Source organism: Misgurnus anguillicaudatus, chromosome 9 (assembly GCF_027580225.2).
Source record: "Misgurnus anguillicaudatus chromosome 9, ASM2758022v2, whole genome shotgun sequence".
NCBI lineage: Eukaryota > Metazoa > Chordata > Actinopteri > Cypriniformes > Cobitidae > Misgurnus > Misgurnus anguillicaudatus.
The window spans coordinates 34660728-34678901 of record NC_073345.2 but is presented as its reverse complement, the minus strand read 5'-3'; the positions used below and the strand labels follow the sequence as shown (position 1 = coordinate 34678901).

The 18174-nt window shown below is 38.1% G+C and overlaps 2 protein-coding genes across 4 annotated transcripts in view; one reads left to right on the top strand and one right to left on the bottom strand.

The window, feature by feature from the left end:
• haus1 (HAUS augmin-like complex, subunit 1) overlaps positions 1 to 17726 on the top strand; it is a 54843-nt gene extending 37117 nt beyond the window's left edge. For 2 of the 3 annotated variants that reach the window (XM_073871567.1, XM_073871566.1), the window contains 8 exons: positions 15174 to 15348; positions 15463 to 15601; positions 15859 to 15990; positions 16741 to 16864; positions 16947 to 17012; positions 17277 to 17348; positions 17492 to 17539; positions 17632 to 17726. In XM_073871567.1, coding sequence (XP_073727668.1) covers positions 15279 to 15348; positions 15463 to 15601; positions 15859 to 15990; positions 16741 to 16864; positions 16947 to 17012; positions 17277 to 17348; positions 17492 to 17539; positions 17632 to 17691 — 711 coding nt within the window. In that variant the 5' untranslated portion in view covers positions 15174 to 15278 and the 3' untranslated portion in view covers positions 17692 to 17726. Of the gene's footprint in view, positions 1 to 14831; positions 15025 to 15173; positions 15349 to 15462; positions 15602 to 15858; positions 15991 to 16740; positions 16865 to 16946; positions 17013 to 17276; positions 17349 to 17491; positions 17540 to 17631 lie in introns of those variants that run through there. The other variant, XM_073871565.1, reaches the window with a different exon arrangement.
• atp5fa1 (ATP synthase F1 subunit alpha) lies at positions 3713 to 12111 on the bottom strand. Its single transcript, XM_055180141.2, has 11 exons — positions 11955 to 12111; positions 11167 to 11242; positions 10901 to 11070; positions 10448 to 10621; positions 7869 to 8035; positions 5071 to 5371; positions 4765 to 4989; positions 4579 to 4686; positions 4351 to 4495; positions 4125 to 4275; positions 3713 to 3941 (listed from the first exon to the last, which is right to left on the bottom strand). The coding sequence occupies exons 1-11, from the start codon at positions 12012 to 12014 to the stop codon at positions 3863 to 3865; spliced, it is 1656 nt and encodes a 551-aa protein (XP_055036116.1). The 5' UTR covers positions 12015 to 12111; the 3' UTR covers positions 3713 to 3862.
• Positions 17727 to 18174: the final 448 nt, after the last annotated feature.

The window sequence follows — 18174 nt, the reverse complement described above, 5'->3', positions numbered from 1 at the left end:
TTTGCCGGCATCTGCAAGGCTCCGGAAAAACACGTGACCTGTAAAGTCCCGCATCTTCGAAGTCTGAAGTTTGCATATTATTTATTATTTCTCTCTCCAGAAACCACTCGCAATCAATTTTGTTTATGATAAGACTATAAAGGAGTGCGTGATGCACCGTTCTAATGCTGGTGAATGATTTCAGCTTCAGAGTGGATATTTGACGAGCTCCCTGATCTCTGCTTTAATCCAGTTTTCAGACATTTCTCATCGTGATTGTAAATATTTAAAACCCCCGTTTTGAGGAGATGAATTAAATATCTTGTTGGGATGACGCGCGGGCATTTCCGTTTTTTATTATGAGCACCTGACGCGATATTCTTTTATGCTGCTAAATGATCTTCGCTTCAGCGCAGTAAGTGACCAAGTGACCAGCTAACTTAACCTGATATCTGCTTCAGTCCAGTTTGCTGACATTTCTCGTTGTGAATGTTGTATTGCATGCTAATCCCTCATTTTTAAAAGTTGAATAAACTTCATGTTGCCATGATAGCGCGTCCTCACTATGGCACGTCCAGCATTGTTTATGCATCTCATTTATCATTTCCTGATAACTGCTTCAGGCAAGTTTGCGACATTTCTCGTCCTGCATGTAAATCTCTCGATTTATAGAGCTTGAACCATAACTTTTGTTGTGATGACGCATGCGTCCTCACTACGACATGCCCATTACTGCATTGTTTTGGCTTCTTGTTCACACAGGGGTTTTTCCAGGTATCTTACTAGGTCCTTTTTTCGGCAACGATCCCAGAAGATTTACATGACGTGTTTGCGTTCACACAGAAGCTTGTCTGGCAAATTTGCGGGTATTTTCTGGGACCAAAGGTCTGTGTGAATGGGGTTTAGGTCATATAACGAAGAAAAGTGTGATGACAAGCAGAAGACTCCAACATTTCAGTCTAAGACAAGAAATTAAAATATTTGAAAAGATATTGACACATTGACTGGCTTGTTTTTACCCAACTATGGGTTGAAACAACCCAGCATTTGGGTTGAAATTAACCAAACGGTTGGGTATGTCCATATTTTACCCAAATATGAGTTAATGTGATGCAGACATTTTAAAAATGACCAAGTCATTTTTAGTGATTTACTGTTTTTACATAATGTTTTCCCATGTTTTACAGCTGCTTTGAATCAAACTCATCTCATCAGAATTTAAAGTCGGAACTAGTGTTGAGAAATGAAAGTCTGTAACACTTTGTCCGTCTTAACCTTGAACCCCCATCATCCCAGCGTGTTAAACTTGAAGTCAAGATTCTCAGACGAGAGCTCACGGTTTCAAATGACGCAGACTTGTACGGCAGGCCTGCAGCATCCTGTCTGGTTTATAGATACACACACACACACACACACACACACACACACACACACACACGCACACACACATCAGACCGTCTGCCAAAAGTGTGTTTGTGATATTAACACTGTACCTTGGGACGTAATAATACCAAACCCGTTACACAGATGTAAATATTGCAGCAGTGTGTTTTATTGTCTGAAGACAAGTGGCCACATGTTTGTGTGTGTGTGTGTGTGTGTGTGTGTGTACTCTGCATCCCGCTGGTATATGACTGTATCACCTCCTGTCTAATAAACAGACAAAACCGCAACACTTTTATAAACAGATGCATGCATGTACAGACACGCCGTTGCCAACACAAGATACAAGCTATGCATGTGTTTTTCCAGACTTTGCTAAATCATTTTTGGTGCGTATTTGTTCTTTTTTTTTCAAATGTTGAATAATTGGAGCCAGCTGTTTGATTCTGATGAGAAGAGTGAGTACAGGAACAGAACATGTAATGATTTGCTGAACTTTGTCAACAGATGCTTGAGGGTGCGTGTTTGTTTTCTGGGGTAGGATTATGCACGTGGCACACAAATGTGCGTTTAGAGATCGAAATAAAGCTGCTTTGTTTTTGCCGTATTAGTCTGAGAAAATTAAAATAGTTTATTATATGACATTCTTGGGTTTTCAGAACAGGTGTTGTTGCTTTAAGACACAGACTGTATACTTTATCAGGTGGTGAAAAATGTAAAAATGCATGTCATGTGGGGTGTCATACAACCTGTGTCAAATCTAAAGAAAGATTTCCAGCTCAGGTCTGAATGCTCAAGTCTCCATCTGGTGGTAAAGTCGTGAAATGCACAAACACTACCTATTGATTAGCATAGTTTGCTAAGAAGTGAGCATCATGTATGCCCTTATCAAAAATGTGCAATGCTGCAATAGAAAACCACAAATAATGGTTATAGTTAAACACCCATCATTCCAGTCTGAACTGGTTCCAGTAACACACTTACATTACACTTGCATCCAAACTTATGTTAAAGGGGTCATGTTATGAGATTTTTTAAAGATGTAAAATAAGTCTTTGGTGTCCCCAGAGTGAAGTTTTATCTCAAAATACCCCACAGATAATATTATTGCATGTTTGTAGGTGCGAGCAAAAATGTGCCGTTTTTGGGCGTTTCCCTTTAAATGCAAATGAGCTGATGAAATGCAAACAATGATCGCCATGATGGTGATTTGTCAAAATTGAAACAAAACCTTTTTTCAATGTGATTTAAACTTAGATTTTAGATTGACTTGTAACTTATAAAATTAAGTTGAATTAGCTTATTTCAACTAAGTTACAGCAACTCATCACTACACTGTAAAAAATTTGCAGAATTTTTGTCAAATCAACACATTTTATGTTACACTAACTTAAAAAATTAAGTTAAACAATTTCAACTTGAATTAATAAGTTATGTCAACTTCTTTAAACTTCGTCTTTAAGTCTGAAGGTGAAAACTGCTCTATCAATATCAGCAAAGCATATCAATCTTGTCTTATTCTTATGAACCCAATCTTGTGTCTCATTTCATCTTGTGGGGTGTCTTCTCCTAATCCTAGATACATATGGTTTTTGTCATGAAAGATAAAAGGTCTTAAACACATGGACTATAATTATTTGACCTCATTGTCGGGTTACAGGTCTTAAATTTGATTCAAAATGGTCTTAAAGACTTAAATTTGACTTTGTAAAACCCTGCACTGAAAAAATATTTTCCCAAAGTACTTCATTTATTTGCCTCGCATAAACACTTAATTTCTTTCAGTCCGTCCAAGTCATCAATTTAAAAAAAAAGTTGTATAAAATTGTAGTCTATTGAAAACTTATTTTGGCACAACAAAAAGTCTACAAAAGTAACTTCAAATCTGAAACATTTGAACAGTAGTGCATTTATGGTGCTTTAGCTGTCAATTTCTCCTCATAAGAAACTGACTGGTTATAACTTTCATAGACCTACTGTGACACATAAAATTTGGCATTTAAACTTTGCATGAATAAACCGAACCAAAATGTCATAAATCTAGTTTTAACATCCCAAACGGCAGAAACATTACACAGTCAAATAATTATAAGTGTTAAGGCACAAGTCTTTACAGAGCACTGAAGCAAATAAACCATTACATATGATTTCAGGGAGATATCGGTTAAAAACTTCCCTACCACAGTTTGATGATACACGAAGCATCAAGTTATAAACAGACAAGAAAGGTAGATAAAACCTCTCATTGCCAAATGCATAGTTAAAATCCCTAGCTTAAATATGGATTGCATTCATTGTTACACCAAAATGACATTAAACATTTGCACACAAAATTATAAAAACAGTCACATTTGGAGTGGGGAACACTTTATTCTCTGTTAGGAGACTTCTGTACATTGAGGATCAAGTGCCACTTGAATTTTCTCTTTAGGGGTTTGTATAAATTTATGCTGGAGCACTATTCAAACATTGACAAAACATTCGCAATAAAGGCAACAAACTAGTCGAAGCTTGACAGGAAGTTAAGAACAATTTCCTTGAGTTTAGCGTCAGATGGCTCTGAAATCTTACCCTCAGTCCTGAAACAAAAATGAGAACAAGTGCATTGATGAATTCCAATAACACTGGCATTTAAGATTTAAAGTTTCTAAACATCACACTTGAACAATAACGCAAGTTTATAAACACACCATGACTGATCTAGTCTTTCATGTTATTGGCAATCCTCCATTCAACAACTTCACCTTTCGAAAGAAGCTTACCTGATGGCTGCAAGCAGGTCCTGGTGTTGGCTCTTGACGTGTTCAAGGAAGGCTTTCTCGAATTTGGTGATCTTGCTGGGATCCATTTTGTCCAGATATCCTCTTACACCAGCGTAAATGACTGCCACCTGCTCCTCAATGGCCATGGGTGCTACACAAGAACACGCGGTTAGTGTGGGAATTTTACATGAAGGCGAACAGGATGTTATTCCAGCGGCAGACTTACTGTATTGACCCTGCTTGAGCAGCTCTGTGAGTCGCACGCCTCTGTTAAGAAGCTGCTGGGTGGCGGCATCCAGATCAGAACCGAACTGGGCGAAAGCAGCCACCTCACGGTACTGGGCCAGCTCCAGCTTCATGGTACCAGCCACCTAGAAAACAGAGTTTTGGCAATTTAATATCTTGGCTTTTCAGATTTCAGCCCAAGAATAGAAAAAAACAAAAGGGCACTAACCTGCTTCATGGCTCTGGTCTGGGCAGCAGAGCCGACACGGGACACGGACAGACCCACGTTAATAGCGGGACGGATACCCTTGTAAAACAACTCTGTCTCCAAGAAAATCTGTTTGAGGAAAACGGGATCGTTATTGACATCATTGTGATGCTCAACCGACCTCCAATTAGCTCTTCAGTCGCTCACCTGTCCGTCAGTGATGGAGATGACATTAGTGGGAATGTAAGCGGACACGTCTCCGGCCTGGGTCTCGATGACGGGCAGGGCAGTGAGGGATCCACCGCCGAAGTTGTCGTTCATCTTGGCTGCTCTCTCCAGGAGACGGGAGTGCAGGTAGAAGACGTCACCGGGGTAAGCCTCACGACCAGGGGGACGACGCAGCAGCAGGGACATTTGACGGTAGGCAACGGCCTGTAGTCGGCAACAAAGAGTTCATAACGTTCCCAATAAGGTGCATCGAAACTCTGGTTGTACACAGCAAGGAGAACTCACCTGTTTGGACAGATCGTCATAGATGATGAGGGCGTGTTTGCCGTTGTCTCTGAAGTACTCGCCCATGGAGCAGCCGGAGTAAGGAGCCAAGTACTGCAGTGGGGCGGCGTCAGATGCGGTAGCAGACACCACAATGGTGTATTGCATGGCCTTAGCATCTGTCAGCCTTTTCACCAGCTGGGCCACGGTGGATCTCTTCTGACCGATGGCCACGTAGATGCAGTACAGCTTCTTTTTCTCATCAGTGCCGTCGTTGAAGCGCTTCTGGTTGATGATTGCGTCAATAGCAATGGCGGTTTTGCTGGGAGACAAAAAAAAACACACATTTAAAACACACACACATTATATTTTATATATATTGCAAGCAGATGCTCTTGTCAAGTAGGGCTGGGTATCGATTCAGATGTTTCAGATCAATTCAATTTCGATTCATAAGCTATCAAATCGATTCATTTTTGACTCGATTTTTATACTCAATTCAACTCCATTCTAATATATTATATATATATAATCTATATTCATTTAGACTGAATGAATGAATGAATGACAGGCCCGCCTTTCACTTCTTGGTAACATCACGCAAGGCAAAAAAAAGGTGACATCTAGTGGAGAAGATTAGTAATTAGATTAACGTTAATTTTACGTTCAATGTTTGCGGAAATAAAATTGGGGGAAAAAAAATCTATTCATGGCGTGTGAGAATCGATTTTGAGTAGACCACAGAAAAAAACGATTAATCGGAAAATAATTTTTTTTGCCCACCCCTATTGTCAAGTTACGTTTTGCTTGCAAATCACCATAAATACCAGGATGGTGGGCAGATAAAACAGGTGATGTATTTGTTTAAATAGGTTATCACTCATGTTATAAATGTAATGTATACAGCCCGATTTATTTTAACAAGAGCGTAAACACTACCAAGATTTTGCACCGAATACCACAGGGATCGCAATTCAGCATCACGGTCTTGGTGGCAATCACTGATCTATATAAATGACTGGATTGCGCATGACGTCACAACTGTGAAGCCACCGCGCCGCCATGTTGGTATACCCAAACGTTCTATTAAATCAATGGACACGATCTGATTTTGATAAAACATCACTTTACTAGTCTTCGTTTTTATATCTGAAGTTACCCTGTACATTATTACAACACAAATGTCCTAAGAATGTACATAGTTATTTACTGAAAGTTGTACATTTTAGTTTTTAATCAGTTATTATACATTCATCTTCATTACAGTATCAGATCAGCAGACAGACCGCAGCATATTTAGTATTAATGACAAACATTCTGAAATCTAAATAAATAATCATGCTTTGTACCATGTGTGTATGCAATAATTTGCTGGTTTTATGTTATCTAAACTTACAAGTTACCTCAACTTATTTAGAGAAATAACGCTGACCGTGTAGCTGAATGTCAAACAAAACTTTATTTATACCCGTGTCATTAACAGAACGCAGCAGACACACTCACCTTAACGGTTTTTTGAAATCCATTTAACTGCCTGATTAAAGCATAAACATTGCAAATAACACCAGAATTAACAGTTAATTTACGCACACATATCCTAAAAATTATCTTGCGTGACTGATACGCTGTAAAGCGGGTGAATTTAAAACATGATTTTGAATGGAAGTCAATGACACCCTCTGCCGGTTGGGTATACCAAGATGGCGGCTCGAACTCTGCGCTGGCTTCAACTCACGCTGTTACGTTAAGCGTTCTATGCGCAATCCAGTCATTTATATAGACCAGTGGTGGCAATACAGTTTGTCCAACCAATGACAAATAAGGCAATCACAACACACTGGATAGCTGGCCAATCAGAACACACCACGCTTTTCAAAACAATGAGCTTTGTAAATGGATGCTTTTCAGAAAGGCAGGGCATAGGTATAGACTGTTTCATCGGACGCACGTGATACACGTCTGGATCCGAACCTTACTTCCGGTTTCGTTTTTTCAATGGTCTAACTAGTTGCTAAACTGATCTCTTGAACAAATGCCTCGTAAAAATTAACAAATGTTTTGGTTTCCTAGGTAATCTATGTGTTGTTGTTTTGCTTGTTATATAAATAAACTACGTTTAAAGTACTTTGTTGTTATTTATTATTAGCGGAGTTTACCGGAAGTTACTGCGGACCGCGACAGCCGCTTGTTTATGTTGTTACTGCTGAAACCGTCAATAAACCGTATGTGGGAAATTAATTTTTTGAACCTTAAACCGCCGAAACACATTGCATTACACCAAACACACAATTATATTTTAAGCAATGTCATTTGACCGCTTTAAAAACCAAACGATACCGAATTTGACTCCCAAAAAAAGTTTCAGCACATTTTACTATTAGCACACCATTATCGTGTTAGTGCAGGCTCACATTATCCCAACCAAACTGTGCCCAAGCACATTTGACCCCTCAAGCCTGGTTCGTTAGACTAGCGTGATGGCTTTGTACAGTGCCCGGGTGCAGTTTGGTTAATCACACCCTGGCAGGCTTGCAGAGGTGGGCTCAGTTCACGTTGGCTCAGGCGACTTAAAACTAAAAAACACACGATGTGTTCAAGGGTTCAGAGCGCGCTTTACTTCCCGTTTTCAAAATGATTGCATCCCAATGGAAGTGTGCCAAGGCTTGGTCAAAGTACAGTGCGTCCTTCTAGGGGAGTATGGACGGAAAAAAAACGCACTAGGGCACGGCTGGGTAAGGTATGATATAATTGTGCCCTTATATTCCATATTCTGCTCCTAGCATGAGCACGATGCCTTCCCCTTCTATTTATAAATTTACCCAGTCTGTCTGTCACCAATGATCAGCTCTCTCTGTCCACGGCCAATAGGCACCAGACTGTCCACAGCTTTGATCCCAGTCTGCATGGGCTCCTTCACAGAGATTCGGGGGATGATGCCAGGGGCCTTCAGACCCACACGTCTACGCTCTTTGGAGCCCAGGGGGCCCTGGTGTTCAAAAACAGAAAGAAAACAATTGAGTGGAACTCAGGGGGCCTTTAACACAACATTAACCAAAAACTTTACATTTTTCATTTAGACAACAAAAGTGCATGTGTGTGAAAACGACATTTTTACTTGCGCAAAAGAGTAAGTGCAAATAATAGGAGATTGAAATGAATTAGCCGAATAAGTTCTGACGTAGTGAACATTAAACCCAGGTGACTGATCATCTAGCTGTATCTGAAAAGATGGTATATATGGGGCTCAACATCATCGCAATGCCTTTGTGCGAATGCCTGCATCAAATATTCTGCATTTCTTCTCCTGTGCACAACATTCAGTTTGTCAATTACAAGTGTAACTTCTAGTAAATTTATAACCAAATTGTAACAAAATGCAGTCCTGTCGCCATTTTCTAAGAGTGCCTTGTTTTATGAATCGTTGGTTACTAGGTTACCAATACCACAACCATTCACTCGAACAACTTGGAAACGCACCTTTTTTGTTTTTCCTTTTGCAAATTGTGAAAAGACTTGTTTCATGTTTCAATGGAAACTTAGTTAAAGGAATAGTCTACTCATTTTCAATATTAAAATATGTTATTACCTTAACTAAGAACTGTTGATACATCCCTCTATCATCTCTGTGTGTGCACGTAAGCGCTGGAGTGCGCTGCGACGCTACGATAGCATTTAGCTTAGCCCCATTCATTCAATGGTGCCATTTGGAGATAAAGTTAGAAGTGACCAAACACATCAACGTTTTTCCTATTTAAGACGAGTAGTTATACGAGCAAGTTTGGTGATACAAAATAAAACATAGCGCTTTTCTAAGCGGATTTAAAAGAGTAACTATATTTTATGGCGTAATTGCACTTTTGGGAGCACTTCGACTCGCCTGAAAAGTCCGCTCCCCTTCTCACTCTCATAATGGGAGAGGGAGGGTGTTACTGCGCCGAGTCGAAGTACTCCCAAAAGTGCTATTACGCCATAAAATATAGTTCCTCTTTTAAATCCGCTTAGAAAAGCGCTATGTTTTATTTTGTACCACCAAACTTGCTCGTATAACTACTCGTCTTGAATAGGAAAAACGTTGATGTGTTTGGTCACTTCTAACTTTATCTCTAAATGGTACCATTGAATGAATGGGGCTAAGCTAAATGCTATCGTAGCGTCGCAGCGCGCTCCAGCGCTTACGTGCACACACACAGATGATAGAGGGATGATTCAACAGTTCTTAGTTAAGGTAATAACATATTTTAATATTGAAAATGAGTAGACTATTCCTTTAATGTTAGCCTACAAGTGCATCTTAAGCGGCACAAACAGAGTATAAAAAAGTGAAGCAAATTCCAGTGTTATAGTTTCATCGGACGCACGTGCGTTATCGTGATTGTACATCTGGACAGAACTTCACTTCTGTGACCGGTTGCATAAACTAAGTTTAAGTTTTAAGAATTAGTCATGCATTTTTTTCTTCCAAGACTGATCATAACAGTTTTAAGTAAGTTGCATAAAGTTAGAAAGGGCTAATCAGTCTTATGGATTTAAATTAGACCAAACTTATTGCTAGTTGGTACCAGTTCATAATTTCAGGGCTAGGTTTAAGCAACCAGTCACGGGTCTCTGTTCGTTTAATGGACTGGCTAGAGTCTAAACCGAATTCTGGAACAAAAACCTTGTCAAAAAAAAAATGGTTTTGTTTCCTGAAGACGGCGATTATGGATCATCGCTGTGTGAAGGGAGCTCAATGTAGTTTTTGATATGCTTTAACTATGATTTGAACTAAAGTAATCTAATTGTTTATTTTCCTTGTTATGAGAAATAAACTACTCTAAAAGGACCATGTTGTTATTGATTCTTTGCTGAGTTTACCAGAAGTTACATTTGTTCCACAAAAGCCGTTTGTTTACGTTGTTACTGCTGAAACCATCTAGAGCAGGGGTAGGCAACGTCAGTCCTGGAGTGCCAATGTCCTGCAGATTTTTAGGTCCAAACCTGATAAAACCTCACCTACCTGTAGTTTTCAGGTGATTGAGGATATCGGCAACCCAGTACCGATGTTGCCTACACCTGGTCTAGAGTAAAAAAAAAATCTACCTCATTGTTTGCTCAAACAAAGCGGTCTTGATTGTTATCCAGTGATAAATGGCATTCTGTAGAAGAATGTGTGTGTGTGCAGATGTTTCTTTAAGTTAAGATCGGCAACTATTAGCCTGGCATGCAGAAGTGTGTCATTTTCTCAGATTTGTGTAAACACGTCGTTGTGATGACATTGCTGTGTGTGAATTTTTTTAAATGCACAATTGTAAATGTTACAATTTTTCACTACATCGTTGTCGTGTAAACGCAACCTTAATGAGCGATAAACCAACTTTAAAAAGCCAAAAGATTTGAAGATTTGTAACGGTGGGCAAACCTTGCCATCGATGGGGTTTCCCAGAGCATCCACAACACGTCCCAGCAGCTCTTCTCCGACAGGTACGTCCACGATAGCTCCTGTTCTCTTGACAATGTCACCCTCCTTGATCAGTTTGTCGTTACCAAAAACCACAACACCAACATTATCAGGCTCCAAGTTCAGAGACATTCCCTTCAAAGAGAAAGAAACACATATTTTATTAATGTAAGAGACCCAAATACAGATATAGAGAAACTTACAAAAAAGACAATTATGTTATACTAGCTTGCTTGGTTCACAATCACTTGTTGTATGCTGTGCAATAAGAATAGCCAATATTAGAGGCAGATTTTGCTTACAAAAACACAAAATGATAAATATATCCAAACATTACATAAAAGCATAAGAACCTTCAAAAAAACTAAATGTTGACGCAGTTGGGTTCAAGGACAGCATAATCGATTGACTCACCTTCAGTCCAGAGGAGAACTCCACCATCTCTTCGGCCTGCACATTCCTCAGCCCATAGACACGAGCGATACCGTCACCAATGGACAACACACGTCCAGTCTCCTCAAGATCTGCACTAGTTTTAGCTCCGAGAATCTTCTCCTCCAGAATGCTGGATACCTCAGATGTCGCTAAACAAAACAAATACAAGCACATTATTAATAAAGCAAAACTGGGAAAATACACAATAACATCTAAATATGATGCAAGTAGCAACAAGCACAAACCTGTCTTCTGCAGCCATGGCCTGGCGGTGTGCAGGTTGTTCACTCCAACGCATGCAGCAGCAACATTTTTGGACACCTGCATTTAAAGACATTTAGTTTGAGCTTAAATAACAATGTCAGGGACGACTATTCACGTTTAATGTAAACCAAAAACATTAAGTTGCACGTGAACGCTTGACCTTCATGAGCTGGCAGCAGCCATGCTACTGCAGCTACGCCCATTTTGTTTATAAAACATTTTAAGTACAAAATAAATCATAGAAACTTCAAATCTTAACTAATGAAAATAAAGTTAAGTTAAATCTTAGGTAAGATTTAATAATGCAGTCAACGCATCACGTCACCAGACATTGGCCACACTTCCTCCCAAATATCGAGATCGCAAAAAATACTAACGTTACATAAAACATAATAAAGCCATGTAAGCGAAGTATGTATAACAATACATTTATTTGCATGAATTATAAAACATCTGACAGCTGACATGTCACAAACCCGAGCAGCACTTCCTGACCTTCAATAAAGAATGTCATTCAATGAACGCCACCTCGCCAAAATGTGCGTTTACATATATTAACGTCTTAAAGCACCCAATAAAACATGTTTCAAACGGTCCACTTCTGCTACGAAACGTACTGAAGTAAAACAAGAGTGAATGAAATACAATAATGCGCGAGACGTGCAGGCCCTTCATAACGTTGCTGCAAGATGGCGGCGCACGGAGCCTCACGCCATTAACACCGCTGACATTCAGCGACTCTTTTCTGTCTGCTCAAAATTAGACTTACGAATCCGGCTCGCCGGGGCAGGGTTCGGGACAAGGCCGCCGCGACGCGAACAGACAGCATGATTGAGTAAAGTTGATATTGCGGGAGCGCGATCTTATGTCCTCCTGCAGCAACCGGCTGGAGCGCGATGAGTTGAGTGAAGGAAATGGAGGTCGCGCGAGCAGCTCATATAGGAAAGGTCAGCGCGGGACCCGGATACAGTTCTGACTGAAGACTTTGTACTAATTTAATGATCAAAAATGAAATAAAAACAAAAATGATACTGGAATTTGTTTTGTTTTTATGGAAAATCATGATTATAGTACATAAGAAACATTATATTTGGGTTTTATGCATAGATTGTAAACATATGTTTTATGACGCAGACCTCACAAAAGAATTTTTATCTTTGTAATCAATTTTATTTTTTCTCTAAATAAATAATTTACATTAACCTCTTAAGCGTCGTCCTATCCTTTAGAGTGGGGGGGTGAAAAGTTGAAGTGCATCTTCAAATGAATATAACTCTGGCACTTTTTGGTCTAGAAGCCTAATCTTGGTCTTGTTTTAAAGAAGACAATTCAAGGTTTTTGACTGAAAAATATTTAACAGAAAAATTGTTATAGCAGTTTACATTTATTTTAATAAATAAAAATAATCCAATAACATATTAATTTTATTGAAAAAAATATAAAAAGGTAAATTTTTAAAAAAAGTAATAATGTAAACATGAAGCCATATGTCTCAAGCAGTTGTGATCCAAATTTCAAGTTAAAATCACAAAAAAAATGAGGTTTGTGTTACAGTTTTAGTGGTTTTACCAACAACGGCCAGTAGGTGTCAACGGTTTGCTGCATACTCTTGTCATAAATGAATCAATTACTTTCACAGCATTATTATTACTGCTAAAACATTTTGAAATATGAAAACTACATTCTAAGAGCTTTCCAATGATATATAGTTTGTCAACATTTTTGAAGATTTATAATAGGATATAGGCATTATGAATAAATAATAATAATATGCATTCCTATGGGAGGGGGGGCATGTAACAAAAAACTGTCACTAAATTATTTCTATCATCAGATGACTTTGACATATGAAAACTACATTCTGAGAGCTTTCCAGTGATATATAGTTTATCAAGATTTTTGGGGTTTAGGGTGGGGGTTTAGTGTTAAAAAAATGTAAAAACATATTGGGCCTACATGTGGGCCAGTGACCTTTTTGAAACTGACTTTCACTACGTCATTTTTTTCTCAAAATGGTAAAGATATATGATAACTACACTCTTAGAGCTTTCCAATGATATATAGTTTGTCAAAATTGTTTAGGTCTGGAATAGGGTATTAGGGCTATACATATGTAAAAACAAACTGGGTCCACCTGTGGCCCGGTGACATTTTTGAATCTGACTCTTACTCTGTTATAATTTCTCCAAAATGGTGATAAAATATGAAAACTACACTCTTAGAGCTTTCCAATGATATATAGTTTGTCAAGATATTTTAGGTTTAGATAGGGTATTTGTGTTACCAATATATAATAACAACATGGGCCCACCTGTGAACCTGTGGCATTTTAGAAAATGGCTCTCACTATGTAATTTCTTTCCCAAAATTCTGATGATAAATGGAAACTACACCCTTAGAGCTTTCAAACGATATATAGTTTGTCAGGATTGGATAAGAATTCACGTGGAAAACACTGAAATAAACGTAGGCGCCCCACTGGCGAGACAGTGACATTTATCAGGATATAAATGTTTTGAGGCGCACTCTCTTCATAAATGAATCAATTACTCTCCCTACATAATTTATTTTATAAAACACTGCTGAAATATGTATTCTAGAGGCTTAGACCTTTCCAACAATATATAGTTTGTAGTGATAGATTAACATTTACCTCAACAATATTGAAGTAAACTTAGGTGTCCCGTATACGGGACGGTGACGCTTAACAGATTAACAAATGTCTGTCTGTTTTTATTGCTATTTAATAACAACTATAATTACATGTTGTTATTAAAAGAAATAAACAATAATTTTATGTATACTTTATTGTGATTTATTACAGTATAAGTTGATCAAATATAATCTTTAAGTATCATTTAAATTTGCTGATAACATGAGAGTATTGGTATTTTTTAATAAACATTTTCATGACATGTTTTCCTTGAGCTTGATTATATTTTTTTACACAACAGATGCAAATAATATACAAAATAAAAATAACAGTAAAACAGATTTATAGATTTAATAGATAAATAAGATACTTTTAAAATATGGATTATTGTTATGAAACAAGAGTAGAAACTTTTGAATTGATTAAAGTTAATGGATTTACATCAGTCCTACAATGCTTCAGGATACTGGTTAAGATGTATTTTTCTTATATCGAAATTTCTTAAGCAACGCTTTATAAATTGATTTGTGGCATGTTTAACCCGTTAACTGGTACTGTGTCGTGACTGGGACAACTGAGTTTACTCAATATTTTGCATGTAAATGTTAATCTATCATGACAAACTATATTTTTCGAAAGGTCTAATAATTTTCATATTTCAAAACCTTTTAGTAGTAATAATAATAATGCAGTGACTGTAATTTATTAATTTGTGACAAGAGTATTTTGATAATTTTATGTATAAAATAATACTATATTGCATTATTTTTATTTATTACAATAAATGTAAACTGCTATAACAATTTTATATTTACTTAATATATTCACCTCCAGACACTTCCGTAAAAAAGTGTCGTCTTTAAACAAGACCAAAATTAGGCGTCTAGACCAAAAAATGCCAGAGTTATATTAATGTGAAGGTTTCACCCCCCACTCAAAAAGGGCTGTGCCAGGTAAAGGGTTAAATTACGTGACGTGTCCCCCTGTCCCTGAAACTGATTGGTCAGTGGTTCAGTCAGCCAGCCAATGAGCACTTGCGCTCTGAAACCCCGGAACAAGAAATACAAACAGAGTGGCGGGATCTGCGATTGTGTTGGAAAGTTAAATTTTTTTTACCGAAACTGAATGTAAGAGTTATTAAATGTGATGCACAACTAGTGGAAACATGTGTGAGAAAAGCAAAATCGTGAGTTATTGATTTTATTTAAATAATTTGGTTCGCAGTTGTTCCATGTACCGTACGTTTAGGTGTAATGACAATATACAGTATTATTTGTGTGTTTAAACTCTTGCATTTATTATTTACCACGTGTTTGAATATGCCAATACTTGCAGGTGAGTCAGTGGCTTAAGAAGGTTTTTGGGCAACAGCCCGTCCCTGACTTTGAAGTGAACACGCGCACGATAGAGATTCTGCACGAGCTGGTGAAGAACAGTGAGATGAGATGCAAAGAGGTCGAGCTCCTCATACAGGACCACGAGCAGAAAGCAGCAGAGTACAACAGTGATGGTGAGACCAAGTTTAGTAGATGTATGAAGCCAAACTTTCCTTATACCTTCATAACACATGAAAATAAAATCCTATCTGCCCTGGTGTGGTGAATTGTGCTTTATTTTATGACAGGTGCTATTCTGCAGGAGGTGCTTCTTCAGGTAGTGGGACTGCAGCCGGGGACAGTTTCCAAACCCACAGCAGATCTGCTGTCAGTGCTGGAGTCCACTGCTGAAGTGCTTAAACTTAAAGACACATCACTTGGAAGCTAAAACAAATTTTAGTGCTAATTTAGACAGGTGGTGTTAAATTGTAAATATTACATGTTCTCATCTACGCAGTGGTTAGTTGCCTCTATTATAACACGGTACAGAAATTGCAATTAATAAACTTTACATCAAACATTCATATTTTTTATAAAACAAGCAAGCACATATACATGTACTATTATATTTAAATCCTTAGATATTACATTAGCCACTGACTTAGGCATTGTAATAAGTTTATAACTGTTGGGTTTATCAGCTATATGCCTGCAATGAATAAACTGACCAATGATGTGCTGGAGGCTGAAAAAACAGACAGGAGATTACAGCGGGAACTTTCTACCGTCAGGAAGAAAATGACGACCACAGTTGTTCTTCGGAAGAAACTCCAAGAGTAAGAAAACACAAAATCATCTCTGTATTTCACTCGACTGCTATGTTTAGGATGTGCATAAAAAATAAAGACTCCAACGTTTTCTGTGCATGATGATTTTAAATGCTACCCAAATTGATTTGGTTTCATATGCATTATATTTTAACTAGTGATGAAGATGTATTTTTAGCGGCCAAGCCCCGAAGGGCCTTATAATTTAACAAAACCTTCGATGGCAAGCAAGCCATATGGTCATATAGCTGTATCTTCACAAAACTAAGGTGTTTGGTCATGCAACTTGCTACATGTAATCACAATCATGACTTGAGGTTGCATGCAGATATTAGTCATGGCGCCACCTAGTGGTGTCTTAATTTTTTTTGTTGCTTAAAACTACTGCAAACTTTGATGTAATATCACGAACCTTTAGTGGCTTGGAGTATAATCATTGCTGGATGCCACTAGCAACCATTTAGCAACACCTATATCTCTACATCAGAACATCTTAGAGACATTGGGGGTGGGCTCTTTTGACCTGAGTTTTGCCACGGCAGACGACACTCACATTTTGCTCCTCGAGAAGTGAGGAAGAGATTTCAGTAAACGAGTACATAGCTTTTTTCACAGATGACTTTTGTATTCTTTTGTCTGAAATCATGAGGTTTTCCTAAGTTCTTTATGCAATTTCCTTTTGTTTCCTTGTTTGGCCTGATATTGCTGCTTGCAGCTATATTTTTCAAACGTGTGTTTGTGTGTGACATTGTCTTCCAGTGATTTGTTAAAGATCACACACATACAACAGGTGGAAGCAGCTACGGCAGAAGAGAGACTTCTGAACATGGACTTCATGAAGAATAAATCCAGAGATCTTGCCGGCCGGAATAAAATCGCACAGGTGAGCATGTGTTTGGATTGAGATCTGAGTGTTTGATATTTTGCTTCCAGCTTTATAAACTGAATCCGTGTGTTTGTGACAGGAAAAGTTGGACTCACGGCAGATGGAGGACTCACTTACCCATCAGGCCATTCTGCAGTTATCAGAGGTAACCTACCCCGGAATACTAACCAGATCATAGGTTTATGCTCCATATACAACTTGTTTACAGAATTAAAGCTGTGTAATGAGATGTTGATGTGTCATAAAATGTCAAGTTCACAGTTTGTAATTATGGGTTTGACAAAGGTGTTTTTGAACTAACACACAATTTCAACATTGTGAATGCAATGTTAGTATCATAAGAAAACAAATCTGCCATAATGTTTAACTAACTTTCCGTTATTTCTCTGATCTTTTATTCCATACTCAGAAAATTGCAGCACTGAAAGAGGAAACACTACCGTTGAAAAAGAAACTAGAGCCATATAGTGACTTGAGCCCTGTAAGTACAGCTTATATTACCATTCCCCCATTTTTTTATAATATTCAAATTTTCTTTGGATCTGATCTTTAGATTGTTTGGTTTGATGTGTGGGTTGATTACGTGTCAAAAGTTTAAACTCATTGTTGGCTTTGTCTATACAGAGTCCAGCTTTGGCACGGGTGAAAATCGAGGAAGCCAAACGAGAGCTGGTAATTATCTTTACATTTTTCTGCCTTTTATCTTTTTAATATTACAAATTAAATAATAAATCTAAATAATGCATGTCTTGTTTCATCTTAAGGCTGCCCTGGATGCTCAGCTGGAGCAGAAAGTGGACTTCATGAACACTTTATCTAGATAACCTTAAATATCCAAATAAAATTATGCTTATAAATACAGTGACTATTGTGTCATTTAAAAAAATAATAATAATAATTTAGATTCAGTGTATATTAGTACATGTTAGCGATATGTAAAAGGTACAAATCGAAAAGTAAACGATGACCTGAGTTATCCATTAAGGTAACCGATCAGCTTGGTCATCTGCATTTCTGGATAAGATTTGGCTCTTATTGATAAGGTAGAAGTAAAGTTAACTCCTGTCAGTATTATATTGTGAGTGTCACTTTTCCGGCTGACGTCAGAGGTATTCAGTACAATCACAACGTTCTGGTTAGCTGGCCGATCGGAGGACAAAGCACTTTTCAGAACGATGAGTTTTGAACAAGTATATATCGCTGCAGCCCGGAGACTGCAGGTGGGAGGACCTTATGCCGCAAGTGGGAGGAGCTTATGCTGCAAGTAGGAGGGATTTCAGAAATGTGCAAGTAGGAGGGGTTTACGC

Bases quoted from the DNA above. Each gene is read 5' to 3' on its own strand.
- atp5fa1 (XM_055180141.2), bottom strand. From the start codon at position 12,014: ATGCTGTCTGTTCGCGTCGCGGCGGCCTTGTCCCGAACCCTGCCCCGG. The intron at 8,036-10,447 runs GTTTGCCCACCG...TTTGAACACCAG, and splicing joins GAAACCCCATCGATGGCAAG to GGCCCCCTGGGCTCCAAAGA. The intron at 5,372-7,868 runs GTAAATTTATAA...TTTGTCTCCCAG, and splicing joins ATTGGTGACAGACAGACTGG to CAAAACCGCCATTGCTATTG.